Source organism: Artemia sp. Qi Xiang Cuo, chromosome 14 (genome assembly GCF_049724085.1).
Source record: "Artemia sp. Qi Xiang Cuo chromosome 14, ASM4972408v1, whole genome shotgun sequence".
Lineage (NCBI taxonomy): Eukaryota > Metazoa > Arthropoda > Branchiopoda > Anostraca > Artemiidae > Artemia > Artemia sp. Qi Xiang Cuo.
Genome location: NC_142807.1, coordinates 38,683,242 through 38,703,618, shown reverse-complemented (window position 1 = coordinate 38,703,618; position 20,377 = coordinate 38,683,242). Strand labels below are relative to the sequence as shown.

At 37.7% G+C, this 20,377-nt stretch overlaps 1 protein-coding gene across 1 annotated transcript in view; it reads left to right on the top strand.

The window, feature by feature from the left end:
• The window catches only part of LOC148944443 (adiponectin receptor protein-like), a 59,065-nt gene that overhangs the window by 33,586 nt on the left and 5,102 nt on the right, over positions 1-20,377 (top strand). Inside the window, exons 4-6 of the mRNA XM_089099931.1 lie at positions 1,702-1,888; positions 17,078-17,265; positions 19,467-19,660. Of these exons, the coding sequence (XP_088956057.1) occupies positions 1,702-1,888; positions 17,078-17,265; positions 19,467-19,660 (569 nt within the window). The remainder of the gene's footprint in view (positions 1-1,701; positions 1,889-17,077; positions 17,266-19,466; positions 19,661-20,377) is intronic.

Below are 20,377 nucleotides of genomic sequence, written 5' to 3'. Positions count from 1 at the left end.
AAAAAGCACATGGAATCAGGCAACCGAGTCTCTCAAACCCCTTAAAGCTCTTAACAGATACAAGAACTACTTATTTAACACAAAAACTTCATTTTTAATGAGCACTAAGTAGAGAAAATCCACACGGAATCAAGCAACTGAGTCTCTCAAACCCCTTAAAGCTATTTTAAAAGATGTCCTAAAACCATCTGAATTCATTGTGAGGAGGAGTCATAAAACCCCCTGGAAGTCATTGGGGGGAGGAGTCATTGAACTCTCGGTAACTAATAAATTCATTAAACTTCCCAAAAAAAATCACACGGAATATCCTCGCTTTTTGAACGAACACCATGTAAAGAAAAAATCAAACGGCTTAAAACAACAGAGCCCCCTCAAACCCCGTGAAGTCATTTTAAAAGGTATAACAATTATTTATTTAACAGAAATCCTCGCCTTCAATTGAACGAAAAAAATATAAGAATTATTTATTTAACAGAAATTCTCGCTTTTTTGAACAAACACCATGTAAAGAAAAAATAACACTGGCTTATAACAACAGTCCTTCAAACGGAACTTTGAAAATCAAGAGAATGTAAAAGTTACAAGGTAAACCACGGCCACTTTGGGAGCCTAGAGAACCTTTGCGGACCGGGGGGGTCCTTCGGGGGTTGGGTGAGGGGATCGGAGCCCTTTGGGGTTGTGGTAAGGGACCTCACGGCTAAACCACGACAAAGCACTACTCTCGTGGAACTCAATTCCCATTAAACTCAACCCCCGTGCAACTGAATCCTCCTTGTAACTGAACCCCTGTATAACCGAAACCCCCGTGCAACTGTATCCCCTTTAACTGAACCCTCGTGCAACTCAACCCTCCATGCAACCCATCCCCTCAAAACACTTTTCAGCCATTTCTTTTTAAATTGACAATACTTTTCAAACGTTACTTATGTATTATACAGACCACATCGGCGAGGTAAAGGTAGGTCAAGTCACAATGTCATTCTATCGTTACTTTTCAATTAAGCTATTGAATACCTTCTAACCAATGTCTCTTGTAAGCTTCAAATCTATTAAGTATTTGTGCATATTCTTTGTATTGTTGATGCAAGCATCCCATTCTTTAATTACCCGTGAGGCATTCTTAACCATCGCAATACCTTTACGCAAATATCTTTTCGCAAAAAATTCGCAAATCTCGTAAACTAAAGAAGTAATTACCCTTTCTTTATGTTAGTCCTTCTATTAATGAACCCATTAAACTAAACCTGTCTTATAGCATCACACAATGGCGCTCCTATTTACAAAAATATAATTCATTTATCGTTCTTTTTAATATTTTTAAAAACCTATTAGCCAAGTTTAAAAAAAAAAAAAAAAAAAAAAACTTGTATATAATGAAAAAGAAATATACGTCAGAAAAACTTGTCCTTAATCATTGGACCGGTATTGCATAAATCTCTTGGCAAAGAAAGAGTGTAATGACCAGTAGAATAGATTATCTATCAGAAAAACCTGTTTGGTACGGGGGCGCCCCAGAAATATAATGTTGATTACTACTGACTTGTGTGTATTTGTCTAGTTTTTCGTCACAGAAACAATGCATTGTGCATCTTTGCTCCTTTAATGTATATCTATTCCCTTCAATAAAATGGTTTTAATGAAATGCACCTGTCCATCTATATATTCTTTCGGGAGCTTTCTCTGTTTAATAATGGCGTTTCTTTTCAGGATGTTTGATGTTCATAATGGTTACAACTTATTTTTGGGTTAGAACTGATCTCGTGTTTGATACCAAAGAGAAGATCATTTTTTCGTTTTTCTTTGTTGGTGCAATTGGATGCCTTGGCTTAAGTTTTACTTTTCACACCGTATCCTGTCATTCAGAAACAGTTGGGAAATTTTTCAGCAAGTAAGTCAGGCTCAATTTGACTGGGACTTTTTTTTTAACATGCTGCAATCCTAAGTTTGAAAAGTGTATCTAGGAAAATATTAACTTTAGATCAGTAGTGAGCTAGTTAATTTTATTTAAGTAATTTAGTTAATATTTTTAAATTGTTTAAATTGAGGTATAGCTTTCCAATAAATAACCCTTTGCTGAAGAGCTGGGACAAGATCGCGACAAATGGGAGTCAGCCATACGTAGTCTTCTAGATGCCGAGTGAGGCGTCCGCGTCTGGTCTTGCGACAAGTACAAGTAAGTAAGTACAAGTTAAATGCCCCTAAATGAAAGACAGTGTTTGGCATCGGTGTCAAATCGAACTCCATTCTAAAAAAATTCCCGGCACATAAACAATTAGGGAGAGGGGGCTTTGTCCCCTTACCCCCTCTCCAGAATATCAATTATTTTTACGATTGTTCCTGTAGTTTCCCATATTTCCGATCCAGTTCACCTATTTTTGTGTTTTTTTATTTGATCTGTGTGCCTGTCCCTGAAATGTTAGCCCCCTCCTCCTCTCCTCACCCGAAAATAAATTTCTGCTCACTTGTTTGAACCAGCCCAAAGGTAGATTTAGGATTCACTATCTTGTTTGACTTTGTAATTCACTAAAAGAAAATTGAAGAATTGACTCCTCTTATTTGAATGTCTTTATCAACCGTGAGAGCGATACTTTTTCTCTTCTTAAGATAGTAATGGATATGGCCTAGATTCATAATAAAATGGCCGTGCTTAGTCCCTAATGCAAAAAAAAAAACACTTGGAAATAAAGTGGTTGTCTGGGGGGGGGGAGATGGAAGCCAATGTCACCTATATAGGTTGGGTGTTGTTTTAAGGATAGCTTGCGAATGTTTTCCTTGCTTGAGCCTTTTTGAATTTTGCTCAGGGCTTGTAGACTATCATTTTTGAAAACTATTGTTTTCAAAATTGTTGGAGATCCACCTTGGAACAAAATCTTAAGGGTGATATTATTATTTAATTACTCTATGATTTTTTGTTATAAATTCTTTATAAATGTTTTCTTGTTCATGGTTTCAGTCTTGTAACCAGTTAGCATGGAAACCACAATGGGCAACGGTAATGATCTTTTGATATTTTTTTTTTCTGCTCTTGGCATTGGTTGAATAAGGACAAAAATTAATTACCATAGCAAGCAAGCAAGTTCCAAGCAAGTTAAAAAAAAAAACAAATAAATATAGGAAACATTTCCAGTGTATTGAACCTTAAACGGCAGATTAAGTAATTTGTAATTAAACCAATTATTAAATTGATTAATATTCTATGAATGTTGGGTATTTAGTCCAGCACAAGGAAAGCAAACAGCCGAGAAGGACCTCTTTTCTAATTGCTTTGCGAGTCAATTCCTCTCTATTTAAAAGTAATATTGACTCTTTAAGCAATGGCCCCAATTCAAAATCACATAAATCCCTCCTGAATAATCTCATCAATTCGGATGAATAATTCAAAAAAGAAGAAAGAATAGAAGATTAAGTGTTGTTTTCGATCTAAGCATTCATTCATGGTGGCTACAGGCGCGTACGCAGGAATTTGTTTCGGAGGAGGCCCAAATCCTTCAAATCCGTTATTCTGTGAGAAGTATAAGAAAATTATGGGAAGAAATTTTTTTTTTGGGGGGGGCGAAGGCCCCCCCTCCGCGTACGAGTCAGGGTGGCCACTATTTCACCAGACTGGTTAATAGTCCTAGAGTTCTGGATTTTGTGCTGATGATGCTGCATATTGCTCCATGTTCATGCCTCCACTTTAAAGGAAATTGTCTTGTTTGTAAATGCCTGATCATGGGTTAATGAACATAGATTCACAGGCATGTAATTTTAATTAGCATAGCCAAAGTTACAAAACGTTTAATGTGTTGATTATTTTTTGTGCCGACAGAGTACGTCATTTGACCGGTTGGGCATCATTGTGGCATCCTTTGGCCAGTATTTATTGAATATACATTTTTTAGGAGAAACTAAGGGATTGCTGCATGTGTGTATCTATTAATATGTGGCTTGTCGCAGCTGCACCGGGTTAAGTTGAAGTTATCAAGTTTAGGCTATCATGGTTGCAGTAGTAGCTTTGTAAACTAGTAAAGAGTGAACCACGGCCCATAAAAACGAAAAGTTTAAAAACTTGTTTTGAAAAAACTGTCTTGTGAAAAAAAAAATCCATTTGGACCTGATTCAGCAGTAGCAACTATTTCGCTTAGTCTTAGTGGTCAAAAATTGTTGCAAAAATGAATTTATGGGAATTTCGAAAAGGAACCTGAAATCCCACAAAAATGGCGTCGAATCGATATGAAATTTGCGCCATTTAAATAATCATGGTCAAAAACCCCCATGAGAAGATTGCTGTCCCCCAGTTTGAGCAACAATTAAAATCACTGTTTGCATGGATAAAATTCCAAAAAGGGTATCCTTTTTTCTTCTTCCTCTTTTCTCTTTTATGCCGCTACTGGGCCAGGGCTGATGTTCATATCTACCTTTTTTTTTAAATCAATCTTGATAACGCCATCATAAAGTGCCATAATGGCACTTTTGCTGCAATACCTGGAGCAGAAAGGCTGGGAAGCGTGAAAATATATCCATGATCAAGAACCCTAAACCTGAGGTTTACAATCCCCCTTATTGTATACTCCCCTCCCCAGCCTCCTTAGTAAGTTTCATAAATTGTCTGCTGACTAGCAGAATTAGCAGGCTACTATAGACATTGTAGACATATGTTTAATGGCTCATTTTGAATCTCTTCATTATATCTACGTCCTTTTTGTAAATTCGACTTGATAAAGCTACCGTTAAGGGTAATATGGTACCAAAAATTACTCTTGTTGGGCCATTTCTAGAGTTGAAAGGCTGGGAAGCCATCACAAAGGGTATCATCACAATCTCCGTGGTCAGAATTCCCTTAATTGGTATATACAACACCTCCTCTTATATACTACCCCTCTCAGCCCACTTGGTAAGTAAAAGCTAGAAACATTACCTAATGAAAGAAACCACCAAAATGCATTTAAATTTGATTTTGTAAAAATAAGCGTTATTTATGTTCATGTTAACAGTCAAATTTAATTATCAGACAATATTACGGAAATTTCAATAAAGATCTTGCAGATCAGACATGTCTCTTTTATTCTTTTTAATTCTCCAGCACTATCGGAGCACCGAAACGTCGTAGAATAATTGATTTTTATTTTACAACTCCTCAAAGATACCGAGGATAACATACCTCTTGGACTCTTTTTGTGACAAATGTAAAAAAAATTTAAGGGAAAGTTTAAGAGGTGCGAAGTAAAATGTATATTTAATGCCCTGTTAACTTCTATATTAATGCCCTATTGACAAAACTCATCTTGAGTTTTTCTTCTTTACTTTTTGTTCTCTCCCCCTTTGCACTGGTCATACCCGCCTTTCCCTTTTTGATACAAATTGATGCAATGGGTACAATACAATTGTTTTTATTCAAGCCTTCATTCGTTTTTATCTTGTATTTTTTAATTAATCATCCTGTAACTGATAATGACATTTTTGGCTCTACTTTGTCTGTCTTTAAGAACTCAAACTAGCCTTTTCTCCCCGAGGGCAAAGCTAGAAATGAAGGGCAAATTTCTAGCCAGATCTGATCGTTTGCTTTTTTTATTCTTTCTTTTTAATTAACCTATCACTACATGATAACATATTTTATTCTGCTTTATTTTACCTTTTTACAAGTCAAGTCGGCTAGTTTTCTCTAGATTAGCGGTAGAGAATATTTCCCAAGAGGATGGAATTTTTCCCAATTGAAAATATCATGTTAGTGCTATGTTTTATATATATTACCTATTCTACGCATTGCTTCGTAGATGTAGCATAAAGAATAATAGTTAAATATACAAGTACCCCAAGGTGACGTTTCAGTAGAGATTTCTCCCTTTGTACCAAAAAGCATAGTTTCTTCTCCTAAGTTAGAAAAAAGACCTTTTGGAAGGTATATTGTTTATGTTTTTAAAACCTAAAAGCAAACAAATTCTTTTGAAAATACAGTTCGGTTTTTCCGATGGAGACAAAGAGCGAAGTTGAAAGCTGTAAACTTAAAACGCACGAAAAGGATTTCTTTGCAGTTTATGCAACGTATATCTGCAAAATTGATTCAAACAAACTCACTCTTGATATTCTCCTCTATTTGTAGAATTCTGAAAACTGACTCTACTGAAAATTGAGTTTCCTTAAGTTTTTGGGAGATTTAGGCTTAAAATTTACTAATTTCATATAAGTAAAGAGCGACCCGGCTCAATAGTAACCGAAACTTTAAAAAACGGAATTTTTATACCAATAAATACATCAAAAGTATTGGATTTTTATGCTGATTTTAAATATATGAGTTTCATCAAGTTTAGTTATACCCATCAAAAGTTACGAGCGTGAGAAAATTTGCCTTATTTTCGAAAAAAAAGGGAAACACCCCCTAAAAGTCATTGAATCTTAATGGAAATCACACCATCAGATTCAGCGTATCAGAGAACCCTACTGTAGAGGTTTCAAGCTCCTATCTGAAAAATTGTGGAATTTTATATTTTTTGCCAGAAGAAAGATCACGGATGCGTGTTTATTTGTTTCATTTCCAGGGGTTATCGTATTGACCCAGTGTGGTCCTAGAATGCCGCGAGAGGGCTCATTTGAACGGAAATCAAATTGAACCTAAGAAACGTTGAATTATCGTTATATATAAATAAAAAGAAAACATGGAAAGAAACAGTGTGACTAATTTTTATATTGTCCGTGCGTACCGTGTACTGCATTGTGAATTAAGTAGTTTGTATAAATAATTGGTACTTACGTATTTATACCGACAACACTGTTGTTTTTGATCAGTTTAAAAGTTTCTCTCTGCGTACTCGGGGATAATCAACTTAGTCTGAGCGAGATAAACTACAATGCAGGTGTATTTAATTAAATATTTTGGTATATTTCATTATGGTTAACCGAACTTCACTTCTTGAGTGTGGTCAGTATAATATGTAATTGACAAATAATGAACTAAATAATCATTTACTGTGCTTTAAGACCTATAGAACAACTATGAAGTATTTAGTTGTATATTTCTGAGTCCATAATTTCCTTATTTGTAATCTTAATTGCGTCTTTGTTAGGACTACAACTACGACAGTGATTTAAAATTCATTTTAAATTGGATGACCATGCTCTTTTTTGTAGGGTACGTAGCCTTGGTTACTGTGCCAAAACAATCAGTTTTACTGACGATGCCAATAGTCTATCGGTAAATGAAATTGCGTAACCGGAGAAACAGATGGTCTTCGTATCACGTTCTTTTAACCACGTGATTTAATTTCGAAGTGTGATAATGGATTCTTTTATTTCTTTTTTAGGTTCTTCTTTTAATCAAGGGTGGAGGGTTATTTATATCGTGCTTGTTGCTTCTTTCTTCTTGCTAAATTATATTTAAAGATGAAAATGTAAATAATGTCACTGGAGTTGTAATCAATTAGAAAATTTTAAAGGTTAAGTGTTGTCTGGGAATCCTACTATTTACAAAAATGTTACCGAGACAGCCAGACTAACTTGGACAGACCTTTTCGGTGTCTGGTGAGAAATTTCTGAAGAAGACATGTTGATTTCATGTGTAGTTTTATGTCGATTTTATTTCATGCACATGTCCCGTGTCGTAGTTATAAATATATGATTTTTGGGTACTTGTCCATTATTCAGAACACACTCAAGAATTTTGATCTGCAAGATCTGACAAAAACCAGTTTAACTATCTCTATTCGGAGACAATTAGCTTAGGCTGAGTGGAAAAACTACGTTGTATGTATTTTTAATTAAATATTTAGTATATAGAGTGGGTATTTTGGTTAGGTTACATTTGGCATGCGGCCCCGGTATACTTAACCCCTCCTCCCCTAATGTGGAAATATATAACCCAAATTATATATATCCTATCTATCTCCCAATGCGTCTCAGTTGTTTCAACCCGTGTTCCGGTAAATTAGTGTTGGGCGACATCGGGTATCGATATATTGCACAAAATATCGATATCGAAACATAAATATTAATATCGAAAACAATATTATTTCGTATTTTTACAGTATCTAACAGTGAACGTCTAGCAGAAAAGATCCAACATAAAAAATTGTTTCGCAAATAACCGAGAAGAAGAATAATCCTTTCAATATACTGACCCATATATGAAGATACACAGCACGCACAATTGTATTCATAAGATGGCATAGCCCATTCTCAAAACTACGTTTAGTGACGGTGGGCTCTCACATGTTGCTGAGAACCTTCAAAAAGCTTGGCTGGATAAAATACCTTCTAAGCATATAGGCCTTGTTCAGATCACACTTGTTCAGAAATTGTGTATTGCCCCTGACGATCTTCTCCGTTGAGAGTAAAATAGCAAAATACATGTTTTGGGAATCTGTATCAGTAGATACAGTGCAGAATCAAAAATCAAGCCAGTTTGTGGGGATCACATGATGAAGTTTGAGTAGTAAATGCAAGACAAGCTTCGTCAGCAGCTGCATCTGTCACGGCTCTGTAGATTTTCAGTATGAAGTCTTTAGTCCCAAGAAAAACTGATCCAATCAAGTTGTGGAAGTCTTTTAACATGGGTCTGAGATATATCTATCCAAAATTGCCAGGAAACTATTGCCCATGCCTACCCCAGATGTCCATTCTGAGATTGAATTCCAAGCCTGACTAGCTAATCTAACAGTTCGTGGTAGCATACTGTAAGTAAGGAGCAACTCGGCCAAACAGCAACCGAAACAGTAAAACACGAAATTTTTATAGCAATAGCTATATCAACTGAATTGGATTTTTATGCCGACTCCAGATATATAAAATTCATCAAATTTTATGTACCCATCAAAAGCTATGAGCCTGAGAAAGTTTTGTATGATTTTTGAGAGCGTCCTTAAAAAGTCAATTCATTTTAGGCAGCGCAATAGCACTGCCTAAGTAAAGAACGATGTTGGCACAATGTATTATTTATTTCTTTGTTTTTTTAGACCAGGGCACTTCGTATCGAATGAATTGTCGTAGAAACTTCGAAAAGGACTCATTCAATTGGAAATTGGAAGGGCTTGTGCCCTTTTTAATAGCCGAAAGTGATTGGAAGGCAGCTAACAGCTAACACCCGTTCCACGCCCACCATTTCCCCAAACACATCTAATCAAAATTTTGAGATGGCCATTTTGTTCAATGTATTTGAAATATCTGGAAAATATGTCTTTGAAGAGGACACTCTCCCCACAGCCTTCAGGGCAAGGATTGTAAGTTATGCCCTGGGGGCATATAAGGTTTTTATAGACAGCTTTGTCATAGAAACTTCAAACGGGGCTCATTCGATTGGAAATTCAAAGGGCTAGTGCCCTTTTTAATAGTTGAAAGTGATTGGAGGGCAACTAACCCCCCTTTCACGCCCAATATTTTCCCTAAACACGTCCAATCAAAATTTTGAGACAGCCATTTTGTTCAATGTAGTTGAAAGTTCTGGAAATTAGGTCTTTGAGGATGACAACCCTCAAAGGGCTAGTGCCCTTTTTAATAGTTGAAAGTGATTGGAGGGCAACCTCTCACGCCCACCATTTCCCCAAACACATCCAATCAGTATTTTGGGATTGCCATTTTGTTCAACGTAGTTGAAAGTTCTGGAAATTTGGTCTTTGAGGATGATAATTCCCTGAGAGCCCTCAGAGCAAGGGTTGTAAGTTATGCCCTGGAGGCATATACAGTTTTTATAGAAAGTGTTGACTTAGGAACTTTAAAAAGGGCTCATTCGATTGAAAATTGAAAGGGCTAGTTCCCTTTTTAATAGTCGGAAGTCATTGCAGGGCAACTAACCCCCCTTTTACACCCACCATTTCCCCAAGCACATCCAATCAAAATATTGATACAGCAATTTTCTTCAACGTAGTTGAAAATTCTTGAAATTAGGTCTTTGAGGATGATAAATCTCCCCCCTCAGCCCTAAAGGCAAGTGTTGTAAGTTATGCCCTAGGGTCATATGAGTTTTTTTTTTATAGAAACTGTTGTCATAGAAACTTCAAAAAGGGCTCATTCGATTGAAAATTGAAAGGGCTAGTGCTATTTTTCATAGTCGAAAGTGAATAGGGGCAAGTAAACCCTCTCTCACGCCCACCATTTCCCCAAACACATCCAATCAAAATTTTGAGATAGCCATTTTGTTCAACGTAGTTGGAAGTTCTGGAAATTATGTCTTTCAGGATGACAAACCCCCCACACCTCCCATGGCAAGGGGTGTAAGTTATGCCCTGAGAGCATATAAGGTTTTTATAGATAGTGTTGTTGTAGGAACCTCAAAAAGGGCTCATTCAATTGGAAATTGAAAGGGATAGTGCCCTTTTTAAAAGTCGAAAGTGAATAGGGGCAACTAACCACTTTCTCATGCCCACCATTTCCCCAAACACATCCAATCAAAATTTTGAGATAGCCATTTTCTTCAACATAGTTGAAAGTTCTGAAAATGAGGTCTTTGAGGATGATAAGACCCCCCCCCCCCCACAGCCCTAAGTGATAGGGTTGTAAGTTATGCCCCGGGGGGACATAAGGTTTTTATAGAAAGGGTTGTCGTGGAAACTTCAAAAAGGACTCAGTCGATTGGAAAGTGAAAGGGCTAGTGCCCTTTTTAATAGTAGAAAGTAATTGGGGGGGGGGGGCAAATAACCTTCCTCTCACACCCATCATTTCCCCAAATGCATCCAATCAAAATTTTGAGATAACCATTTTGTTCAACGTAGTTTAAAGGTCTGGAAATTTGGTCTTTGAGGATGATAACCCCCTCAGAGCCCTCAGAACAAGGGTTGTAAGTTATGCCCTGGGGGCATATGCAGTTTTATAGAAAGTATTGACGTAGGAACTTTAAAAAGGGCTCATTTGATTGAAAATTGAAAGGGCTAGTGCCCTTTTTACTTGTCGAAAGTTATTGGAGGGCAACTAACCCCCCTCTCACGCCCACCATTTCCCCAAACACATCCAATCAAAATTTTGAGATAGCAATTTTGTTCAACGTAGTTGAAAGTTCTGGAAATTAGGTCTTTGAAGATGATAAACCCCCCAAACCCCTCAGGGCAAGGGTTGTACGTTATGCCCAGGGGGCATATAAGGTTTTTTTTTTATATAGAAAGTGTTGTCATAGTGTTGTTTATAGAAAATGTTGTCACAAACCCATCACACCTCCCATGGCAAGGGGTGTAAGTTATGCCCTGAGAGCATATAAGGTTTTTATAGATAGTGTTGTCGTAGGAACCTCAAAAAGGGCTCATTCAATTGGAAATTGAAAGGGCTATTGCTCTTCTTAATAGTTGAAAGTGATTGCAGGGCAACTAACCCCCCTCTAACGCCCACCATTTCCCCAAACACATCCGATAAAAATTTTGGGATAGCCATTTTTTTCAACATAGTGGAAAGTTCTGGAAATGAGGTCTTTGAGGATGACAACCTTCCCCCCCCCCCACAGCGCTAAGGGATAGGGTTGTAAGTTATGCCCTGGGGGCATATAAGGTTTTTATAGAAAGGGTTGTCGTGGAAACTTCAAAAAGGGCTCAGTCGATTGGAAATTGAAAGGGCTAGTGCACTTTTTAATAGTAGAAAGTAATTGCAGGGCAAATAACCCCCCTCTCACCCCCATCATTTCCCCAAATATATCCAATCAAAATTTGAGATAACCATTTTGTTCAACGTAGTTTGAAGGTCTGGAAATTAGGCCTTTGAGGATGATAACCCCCCCCCCCCCTCCCACAACCCTCAGGTCAAGGGTTGTAAGTTATGCCCTGGGGACATATAAGGTTTTTATAGATAGCGTTGTCGTAGAAACTTCAAAAAGGGCTCATTCAATTGGAAATTGAAAGGGCTAGTGCCCTTTTTAATAGTCGAAAGTGATTAGAAGGCAACTAATCCTCCTCTCACGCCCACCATTTCCTCGAACACGTTCGATCAAAATTTTGAAAATTTTGTCAAAAGCGATCGGAGAGCGAATCCCCCCCCACGCCCATCATTTCCCCAAACACTTCCGATTAACCTTTTGATATAGCCATTTTGTTGAACGTAGTTTAAGGGCCTGGAAATTATGTCTTTGATTTTGACAATCCCCCCACAGCCCGCAGAGATAAGGTTGTAAGTTATGCCCTTGGGGTATTTAAGGTTTTTATAGAAAATGCTGTCGTAAAAATTTCGAAAAGGGCTCATTCGATTGGAAATTGAGAGGACTATTGCCCTTTTTAATAGTCGAAAGTAATCGGAGGGAGAATCACCTCCCCCCACGCCCATCATTTCCCAAACATTTACAAACAACATTTTGATATCGCCATTTTGTTCAAGGTAGTTGAAAGGTCTAGAGATTATATCTTTGAGGATGTCAACCCTCCCCCCATAGACCTCAGGACAATGGTCGTAAGTTATGTACTTGGGACATATAAGGTTCTTATAGAAAGTTTTGTTGTAGAAGCTTCAAAAAGGGCTCATTCGATTGGAAATTGGGAGTACTAGTGCCTTTCTTATTAGTCGAAAGTGATTATGGAAATTATGTATTTGAGGATAACAAATCCCCTCAACCCTCAGGGCAAGGGTTGTAAGTTATGCCCTGTGGGCATATAAGGTTTTTATAGAAAGCATGGTCATATAAACTTCGGAGGGGGTTCATTGGATTGGTAATCAGACGCTCTAGCATGGGTGCCCATAAGGGGAGGTGGGGCGGGGGCTCCTGCCCCCCCCCCCCTAGCTGAATGATGCTGCCTTATTTTTATATTTTTGTTCTGAGATTTCTATTATATAGCATTAAAAGTGTCAATTAGACGAGGTTTCCCCCTGGAATTCAGCTTATGGGCGTCCATGCGCTCTAGTGCTCTTTTTAAGAGTCAAAGTGATCGGATGGCATCCAACCCCCCCCCCCCCTCCACACAAACACGTCGTATTGTCCCGAAATTTATCTAATAGAAATTTTGAGATAGCCATTCTATTTAAAATAGTCTAAATATCATATAACAAGGCTTTTGGGGTTGAAACACACCCCAAATATTAGGGGCAAGGGTTGTAAGTTATGCCCAGGGGATATTTAAGGGTTTTATGGAAGGGATGATTGTTTGACTTTTGAAGAGGCTCTGTCTTTTTCCTGAAAAAGACTGCCAATATAAAACGAACAGAAATTAATCAAAAAACTCCACAAAATAATTTTTTCAAAAAAGTAAAGAGCTTCATTCAACTAAATATAAACAAAAACAAAACAAATAATCTACCAAGCATGCAACTACCACAAATCATTATCAATATATGAATGAAATCCCCAAACCAACAGTACTTGAAGTAAACAACAGACTCAAACTCAAAAAAAACAAAAATTAATATGAGTAAGGTTCTAAACCCCTATACTTTCTAAAAGCCAGAATCTAATTTGTACTGTACTGAAAAATTCTTTTAAATGTTTTCATTTTTGTAACTTTAAGAAATCAAAAATTAATTAAGATTTTAAGGAATAAATATCAGCATATGCATTTAAACTGATAATACACATTTTTCAGTGAATTCATTTGAATTTTTTTCAGTAAAGTACAAATAAGGGGCTACCGGGCTGCTTTCCATCAGTGCAACACGATGGCTGTCTCTTGATGCAGCGGTTTACAGGATTTTATAACAGTGGAGTGCATTGGTTCTGTTCCGGGGTGATCAATCTATCAACTCTGGCACTGATTGGGCTAGTCGGGAGAAGGCAAGGCTGATTTACCTTTTCATGAACGATTCCTTCTGCAAAGCATATCTATATTTTCTGTCTTTCACGCTGATGAAGATCAATTTGCTCAATCTGGAGTTTCAGAGCAGAGCAATTCGCGTTCACAGTATTCTGAATAGCATCAAAACTACATTTACCTCGCTAATGAAGTGCTTTGTGAAGTCCAGTGTGATAGGAAGGACTGCACATGAGGAAGTTTTGAAACTCATTGGAGGATCAGACACTCCAGAGTGTAGTTCTTCCTCTGAGCGAATTGAACCTCGGGCCAAACACTGGGTGTCATTTGTTACAGTTGTTTCCTGCTGAAGCTTGCAAAATTCCAAAAAAAACTGCTGGTCGTATTATATAGAGCTCTGCGGGCAGATCACCAAGAGGTTCGACAGCGAAGATGAAACTCTCAAGAACCTCGAAGGCGTCGATCCTGCCGTTGCTTTGAGCGGTTGAGTCAGAACACTGGTACCACTCATGGTTCAATTTCCAAATTGGTTGCGGAATGCTGATAGAAAAATACAGGGAAAAAGAAACATTCTTGATGTGCAATGATCAGAATTAGAGTCTTGGACAGACTTTGTGAAAAATTGACTTAGTGACATTTTTGAACCTGATATTTTTTCTGGAAAGATTTGCGGTTGGTGAAAGATGGTAAGGGGGAACGATGTTTGATGATCTTTGCGAATTTATGTTGCAGCTGTGCTATCTCCCTCATTCATCTGCTGAGTCGGAACGGTAGTTCTCAGTTTTGTCAAACATGAATACAAAGCTTCGGAATTGGCTAGAGACAGAAACTGTTGCTGCGATGATGCACACGAAACAAATGTTGCGCAGAAAAAATGAAAATGGTGGAGTAGTGACTTGGTCCATACCACCGCAGTTAATGTCAAGAATCCCAAGATCGAAACAAGTTTTGTCTTGACGACAGTTTTTGTTTGTCAGGCCCCAAATAATACTAATAGCAATAAACTACAGTCTACTCAGATAGTAAATAACTGTGTAATTTACGGAGCTGTACAAAGCAGAAGGATCGATGCATTCGAGGTTCTTGAGTGCCTCATCGGTGCCAGGACAGCATCCCGTAAGGAGATGCAAGGAAAAGCCGTCAAGTACAGACAAGGTTTACTAGGCGGGGTGTTGCTCGCAATCTGTTTCCGGTAGAATCTTTTCTCCCAACAAGATACTGTGAGAGGGGTGAGACAACTGTTGCCCTTTTAAATTCAATTCTTGCAGGCGCAAACGAATAACTGTTGTTCGACTCGGTCAGGTCTGCCTGCAAGAAGTGATTTGAACAAAACGAACCGTAGTTTACCGACTGATGAAAACTCTAAGCAGGTTGTTGTGTCTCCTTCTCCGACGGTCGTGACCGACCCCAATCGAACGAAAATAGTCTAGTAACAGACTTATGAAGGAGTCATAAAAAACGCCCTTCAAGGTGGAGTTTGCTTCTGTACTGGGCAAGCCCGCTCCTACCCTCAACCAATCAGAAGTATCTCCACGCTTTTTAGGGAAATGCAATATTCCGCTTCCCGTGACTCCAACGAATTGATGTTGTCAGCCTGTGCCGCGACATCTGTAGTCTTAAAAAAAAAAATCGATTGACAAGTGACAGCATTAGGTTTATCTAAATGAAAACAAAAGGAAATTGAAATTGACAGAGAAAAAAGGAAAAAAGAATGTGAAAATCCTATTGATTATCCTCGTATAGTAAAAATTAATGACGGTGCAAAATTTTTTTGGAGTATTTAGTAAAAACAGATGCAATTTAAATTTTTACTCTCAGATTTAGTAAATTCTTCAAGGCCAGGGTGGCAACACTGGATTTTCATTTACTGTTACTCCTCAAACTGGTCAGAAAGTTGAAACTGTTTGCCCTTAATTTGCAATGTTTAAGATTGCATCAAAGTAACGTAAAAGAGGACTGATTCAATAAGAAAAACTTTGGAGATCAAAACTGGGTTCTTGTTGAAAAAAAATATAGGTATTACTGTCAGCAGCGACAAAACGTTGCCGAAATCACTGGTAGTCAAACGCGTGAAGCGTCACCCTCCGAGTTTGGTTTAATGGGCACACCTGCTCCCATGAAAATGTTGGTCTAAAAATGCATTTTTTTCGCATTTTCACCTTCCCCCCTCTAAAGGTCAGATCTATGTGTACATATGTTTGCAAGCATATTTATGGCTGCAATCGCATCATGTTCCAAATTTAGTTGAACAGTAAAGAGTTTTTTTTTGGGTGGCGTACTATGTCCCTCTTTTTTTTTAATAAATGCCAAAGATTGGTAAATTTGAGGTATCAATTTTTTTGAGGGGATATATTGCTGCTAATATCGAGGGGATATCGAGAGACCTAATTGCCTTAGGATGCCTTAGGATGAATCATTGAATCATGCCTTAGGATGATTTATAGAGAATGGCGTGGTAGGGCGAAAGACATTGACTTCAATTTGCTGAACGTTTTTGCTGTTTTTCTTGAGCGTTTATTTGTACATGGCCACTTGCTTTTAAATGCACGTGTGTGTGTATATATGTACTAATTTATAAACCCTTTGTTGTTGAAATAGAATTCTAAGGATTAAAGAAAGTCTCTAACTGCGATTAAACAGTGTGTTCAAGCTTTTGAAACTCGGCTGTCAAAAGTCGGAACGTAAAAGGTAATTTTTTACGGTTTCAATTTTGATGTTTAAGTGTAAGAGCGCAGTTTTGGAATTTTACAGGTTAATTGACTCATCAATTCCCTAAAAAAAATCTAAATATGAACAAGTGAGGCATCAATCAGTAGTAGATTATTTTTTCTTTTAAATGGAACGATTGCCCAGATCCAGGCCTTAATACGCGTACTGTCAAGTTAATTGATAAATAATCACTTAATAGAGTTTCATATAAAGTATTAGTAAGTTTCGGAGAATCACTCTGCGGCCCAAATCGTTGGAACTTCATTTTGGATTGTCTGTCAGGTAACGGTAATTCACCATTGTCCGGTAATTTTCTGTAAAAACATAAGCAATTTTAGGACATCAAATTAGCCTTTTCAGGTTCAATTGCCAGTTGTTTAATATACTTGTTATGTATACTGAAAATACTTGTCATGTTCGATTTATGAGACGAAAATAATTTATAAGCTCTTGGTAATAAAATATTCTTGATAATCTGTCTCTTAGCAGATAAAAAGGGAACAAAGACGATAGCATAAAAGCGGTCTTACAATAATCATCTAATATGAAAAAAGTAAAATCTACGAGCAATCTCATCATAATTTGATTATGGTATATATGATTATTAACTTCCTTTAAACAAACCTATTGAATATACTTCTTTGATATTGGCTTATTGCTTGTAGAATCTTGCTAATCAGTTGTTTCCAGTCAATAACTGAATTTTATTTTGTAGGTCACTTATCTACTATGATGTCTGCTTTTTCTTTTAGGTTAGACTATGTTGGCATTACGCTTCTTATCGTTGGATCATTCGTGCCGTGGCTTTATTATGGTTTCTACTGTGAATATTTGGCATATGTTATCTATTTGTCCCTGGTGATTACGCTTGGTGTTGCATCGATGATTGTGTCCTTGTTTGATCAGTTTTCGCAGCCAAAATATAGAAGCATAAGAGCATGTAAGTGCTCTCTCTCTCTCTCTCTCTCTCTCTCTCTCTCTCTCTCTCTCTCTCTCTCTCTCTCTCTCTCTCTCTCTCTCTCTCTCTCTCTCTCTCTCTCTCTCTCTCTCTCTCCTCTCTCCTCTCCCTCTCCCCCTCTCTCTCTCTCTCTCTCTCTCTCTCTCTCTCTCTCTCTCTCTCTCTCTCTCTCCCTCTCTTCTCTCTCTCTCTCGCAACACACGGCAGGGCCGACGCACGGACCTTAGTATTCAAAAGCGTCGTTAATTCGATACAATGCACGTTCATCGAGAGCTTTTTATTCTGAATAATGTAGCATATCCTAACTTTTTCTCTTAGCTCTTTTGATATCCTAGTATATCATATCCTAGCTAAAATTCTAGCTTTAGTTCCAGAACCTCATAAAATGCCTCATAAAACCTCGCACGAGGTTTAGTTTCTCGAAACGGCAAAAAAATGGACAGTATGAACATTTGATGAAATTTTAGGAGACGCTTTTATCATATCCACTTTTATCAAATAATGTGAAAGGAATCAAACCACCAACAGAAATGCCCAGGCTTGAAAATCTAGAATTTGGCTGTTAAAGAAGAATATTTTCGTCAGATAGTGACAAGTAATTTTTTGCTTCAGACAAAAAGACAATATACTGAAAAACGGTCCAAAACAGAATTTGTAAATGTGAATATTCCTCCAGTTGAACAGTTCACCATTAAGGTTGAAATACAAGCAATCGAGAAATAAGTTCTGCCATGTGACTTTGATTTGGTAAATATTTTCAAAGCACTGCTAATGAGCCACAAGTTTAATACGGTGAGAGAAAGGTCCATACTGACTATATACATTCAAAATGAGGATATAGTGATGAGGAATGAAGATAAAATGAGAATAAATTTTTTTCACTTTGCTGTTGCTTATTTCGGTTAACAGTGGTGTCATAATACTTTTTACGTTCGACTTGCGCAGTTTACTGGAATGGATACTCATTTCTAATAACCTTACACATAATGTAACGTATTACTAATACCTTCCTAAGAACCTGGTAAATCTACATCTTATCTATAAATTTTTGTAATTAAAATAGTGGGTTTTTTTCCAGGCGTTATTTCCTACTAAGTGTCCTCGGTTCAATCGCGTGCTTGCTTTTTAGTTTTAATATTGTGCAACTATCACTAATTGTTACAAGATAATACTAAAAGGTAGTATTAATAAAAGGTTCGGCTTATAGAATTTAATAAAATTATTGAAGATATGTTTCTAATGAATTATTTCGTTTTAAATTGACACGCTTACTTTACCTTTTATGTTTTTTATTCTTTTTCCTAGCGGGAAAATCCATTAAAAAAAAGAGTATGCCTAACATTCCTTGCTCTTATCAATGTCTATTCATCCATACTGAAGGACTACGCATCCTTTTCTGGACACTTAAATTTCAGATTGTGAATTTTAAGGAGTATGCTACATTATTCAGAATAAAAAGCTCTTGGTGAACGTGCATTGTATCGAATTAACGACGCTTTCTGAATACTAAGGTCCGTGCGTCGGCCCTGCAGTGTGTTGCTACAGTTGCTTCACTCCAAACTCTGGGTCCCCTATTACCAAGCTGATAACAAACCCATTGTGCCACCACAGGACGTGAACGTACACACAAAAGGCAATATTATGCTTTAAATATTAAACGATACCTGAGCTATTTGGCTAAGAAGTCTCATTCCCAATACTAATTTAGATTATTTCGTTTCAAAGGCAATACAGTTTCCAGACAGTTACGTCCTTAAGTTTCACAGAATATCCATCGACAGTGGTTTCTTTGGGGCGGGGAGGGGCAGGTGTCCCCTCCCGATAATTTGGAGAAAAATTATTATATAACCCATGCCCCTTGACTCTCTGGATGTAGACCCCTCTTGCCCCCCTTCCCCTCATTAAAAATGCTGGGGCTGCGCCCCTGTCCATCGACATGTATGCGCTGTCAAAAGAATTTATCAAATTGTACATGTGTGCAGCACAGGGTATTATATAAGTAGAGTTCCTAATTGAAGCTGTTGTTGAGATATCTTGCCAATATCTGTGAGTAAGCATTCAGGTCTTCGTCCATTACAGTATCCACCCTTATATGACTGGCTTTGTTGTCCACATTATATTTGGAATCGGAACTAATAAATACACTAAGAAGTAACTGGAAGTTAATTAATTTTTTTTTCTAGCGGTGTTTATTTGCTTTGGTGCAACAGGTGTCATACCTGCTATTCATAGTGCTGTGAGCATGGGATGGTTGAATTCTATTTATCAGGCATCCCTGGGCTGGATTATATTAATGGGTGTATTATACATCGGTGGAGCTGTTTTATATGCCCTGAGGATACCCGAAAGGTTTTACCCTGGCAAGTGTGATATTTGGGTAAGTCTTTTTTTATTTTTTATTTTATGTATTCTTTTTCTGGGTAAGGTTACTAGCACTGCTTGCTTGTACTTTTGGAGGGAATCAGGCGTTTTCACCTTGCTCAGCATCAAGGATCTTTGAGACCTATCTGGACAACGTAGGTGGTCTGCTGCCAACTGCTTTGCAAGTGGGAGCCATTGGGCTGTCCATCTGTGACCGAACTTTTTGAACCCCCGAATAGGTTCAAGATTTGATTTAACCAAGTTCCACCAGTTTTTCCGCTGTCCTCCTTGCGTCTATACCATGAGCTGAGGGGCTCAGCTAGAAGGATTCGGCGTGGCAAATACTCTGTTGGCCTCCGTTAGACATAGCCCAACCATTTCAGTCGACGCTCCTTGATCGTGATGGAAATGCATCTCTTGATACCACGCATTCATCGTATATCTACATTTGATATACGATAACTCAGGATTATCCTGAGAATACTACGCGGACTGGTATGCTCAAACACCTTCAGTGGATTTTCATGTAGTCACGTCACTGACAAAGTTTCGCATCCATAAAGAAGGATTGTTCAAACCAAAGCCAGGTAGACTCGAACTTTAGCACGTACACTAATTTCACACCGGTACCACAATGGTTTTCTGAGAGAAGCAAAGACCGTCTGGGCTTTCTGCAATCGCTAATGAATATCGGCATCTGAAGATCTATCAATACAAAACTGGGAGCCAAGAT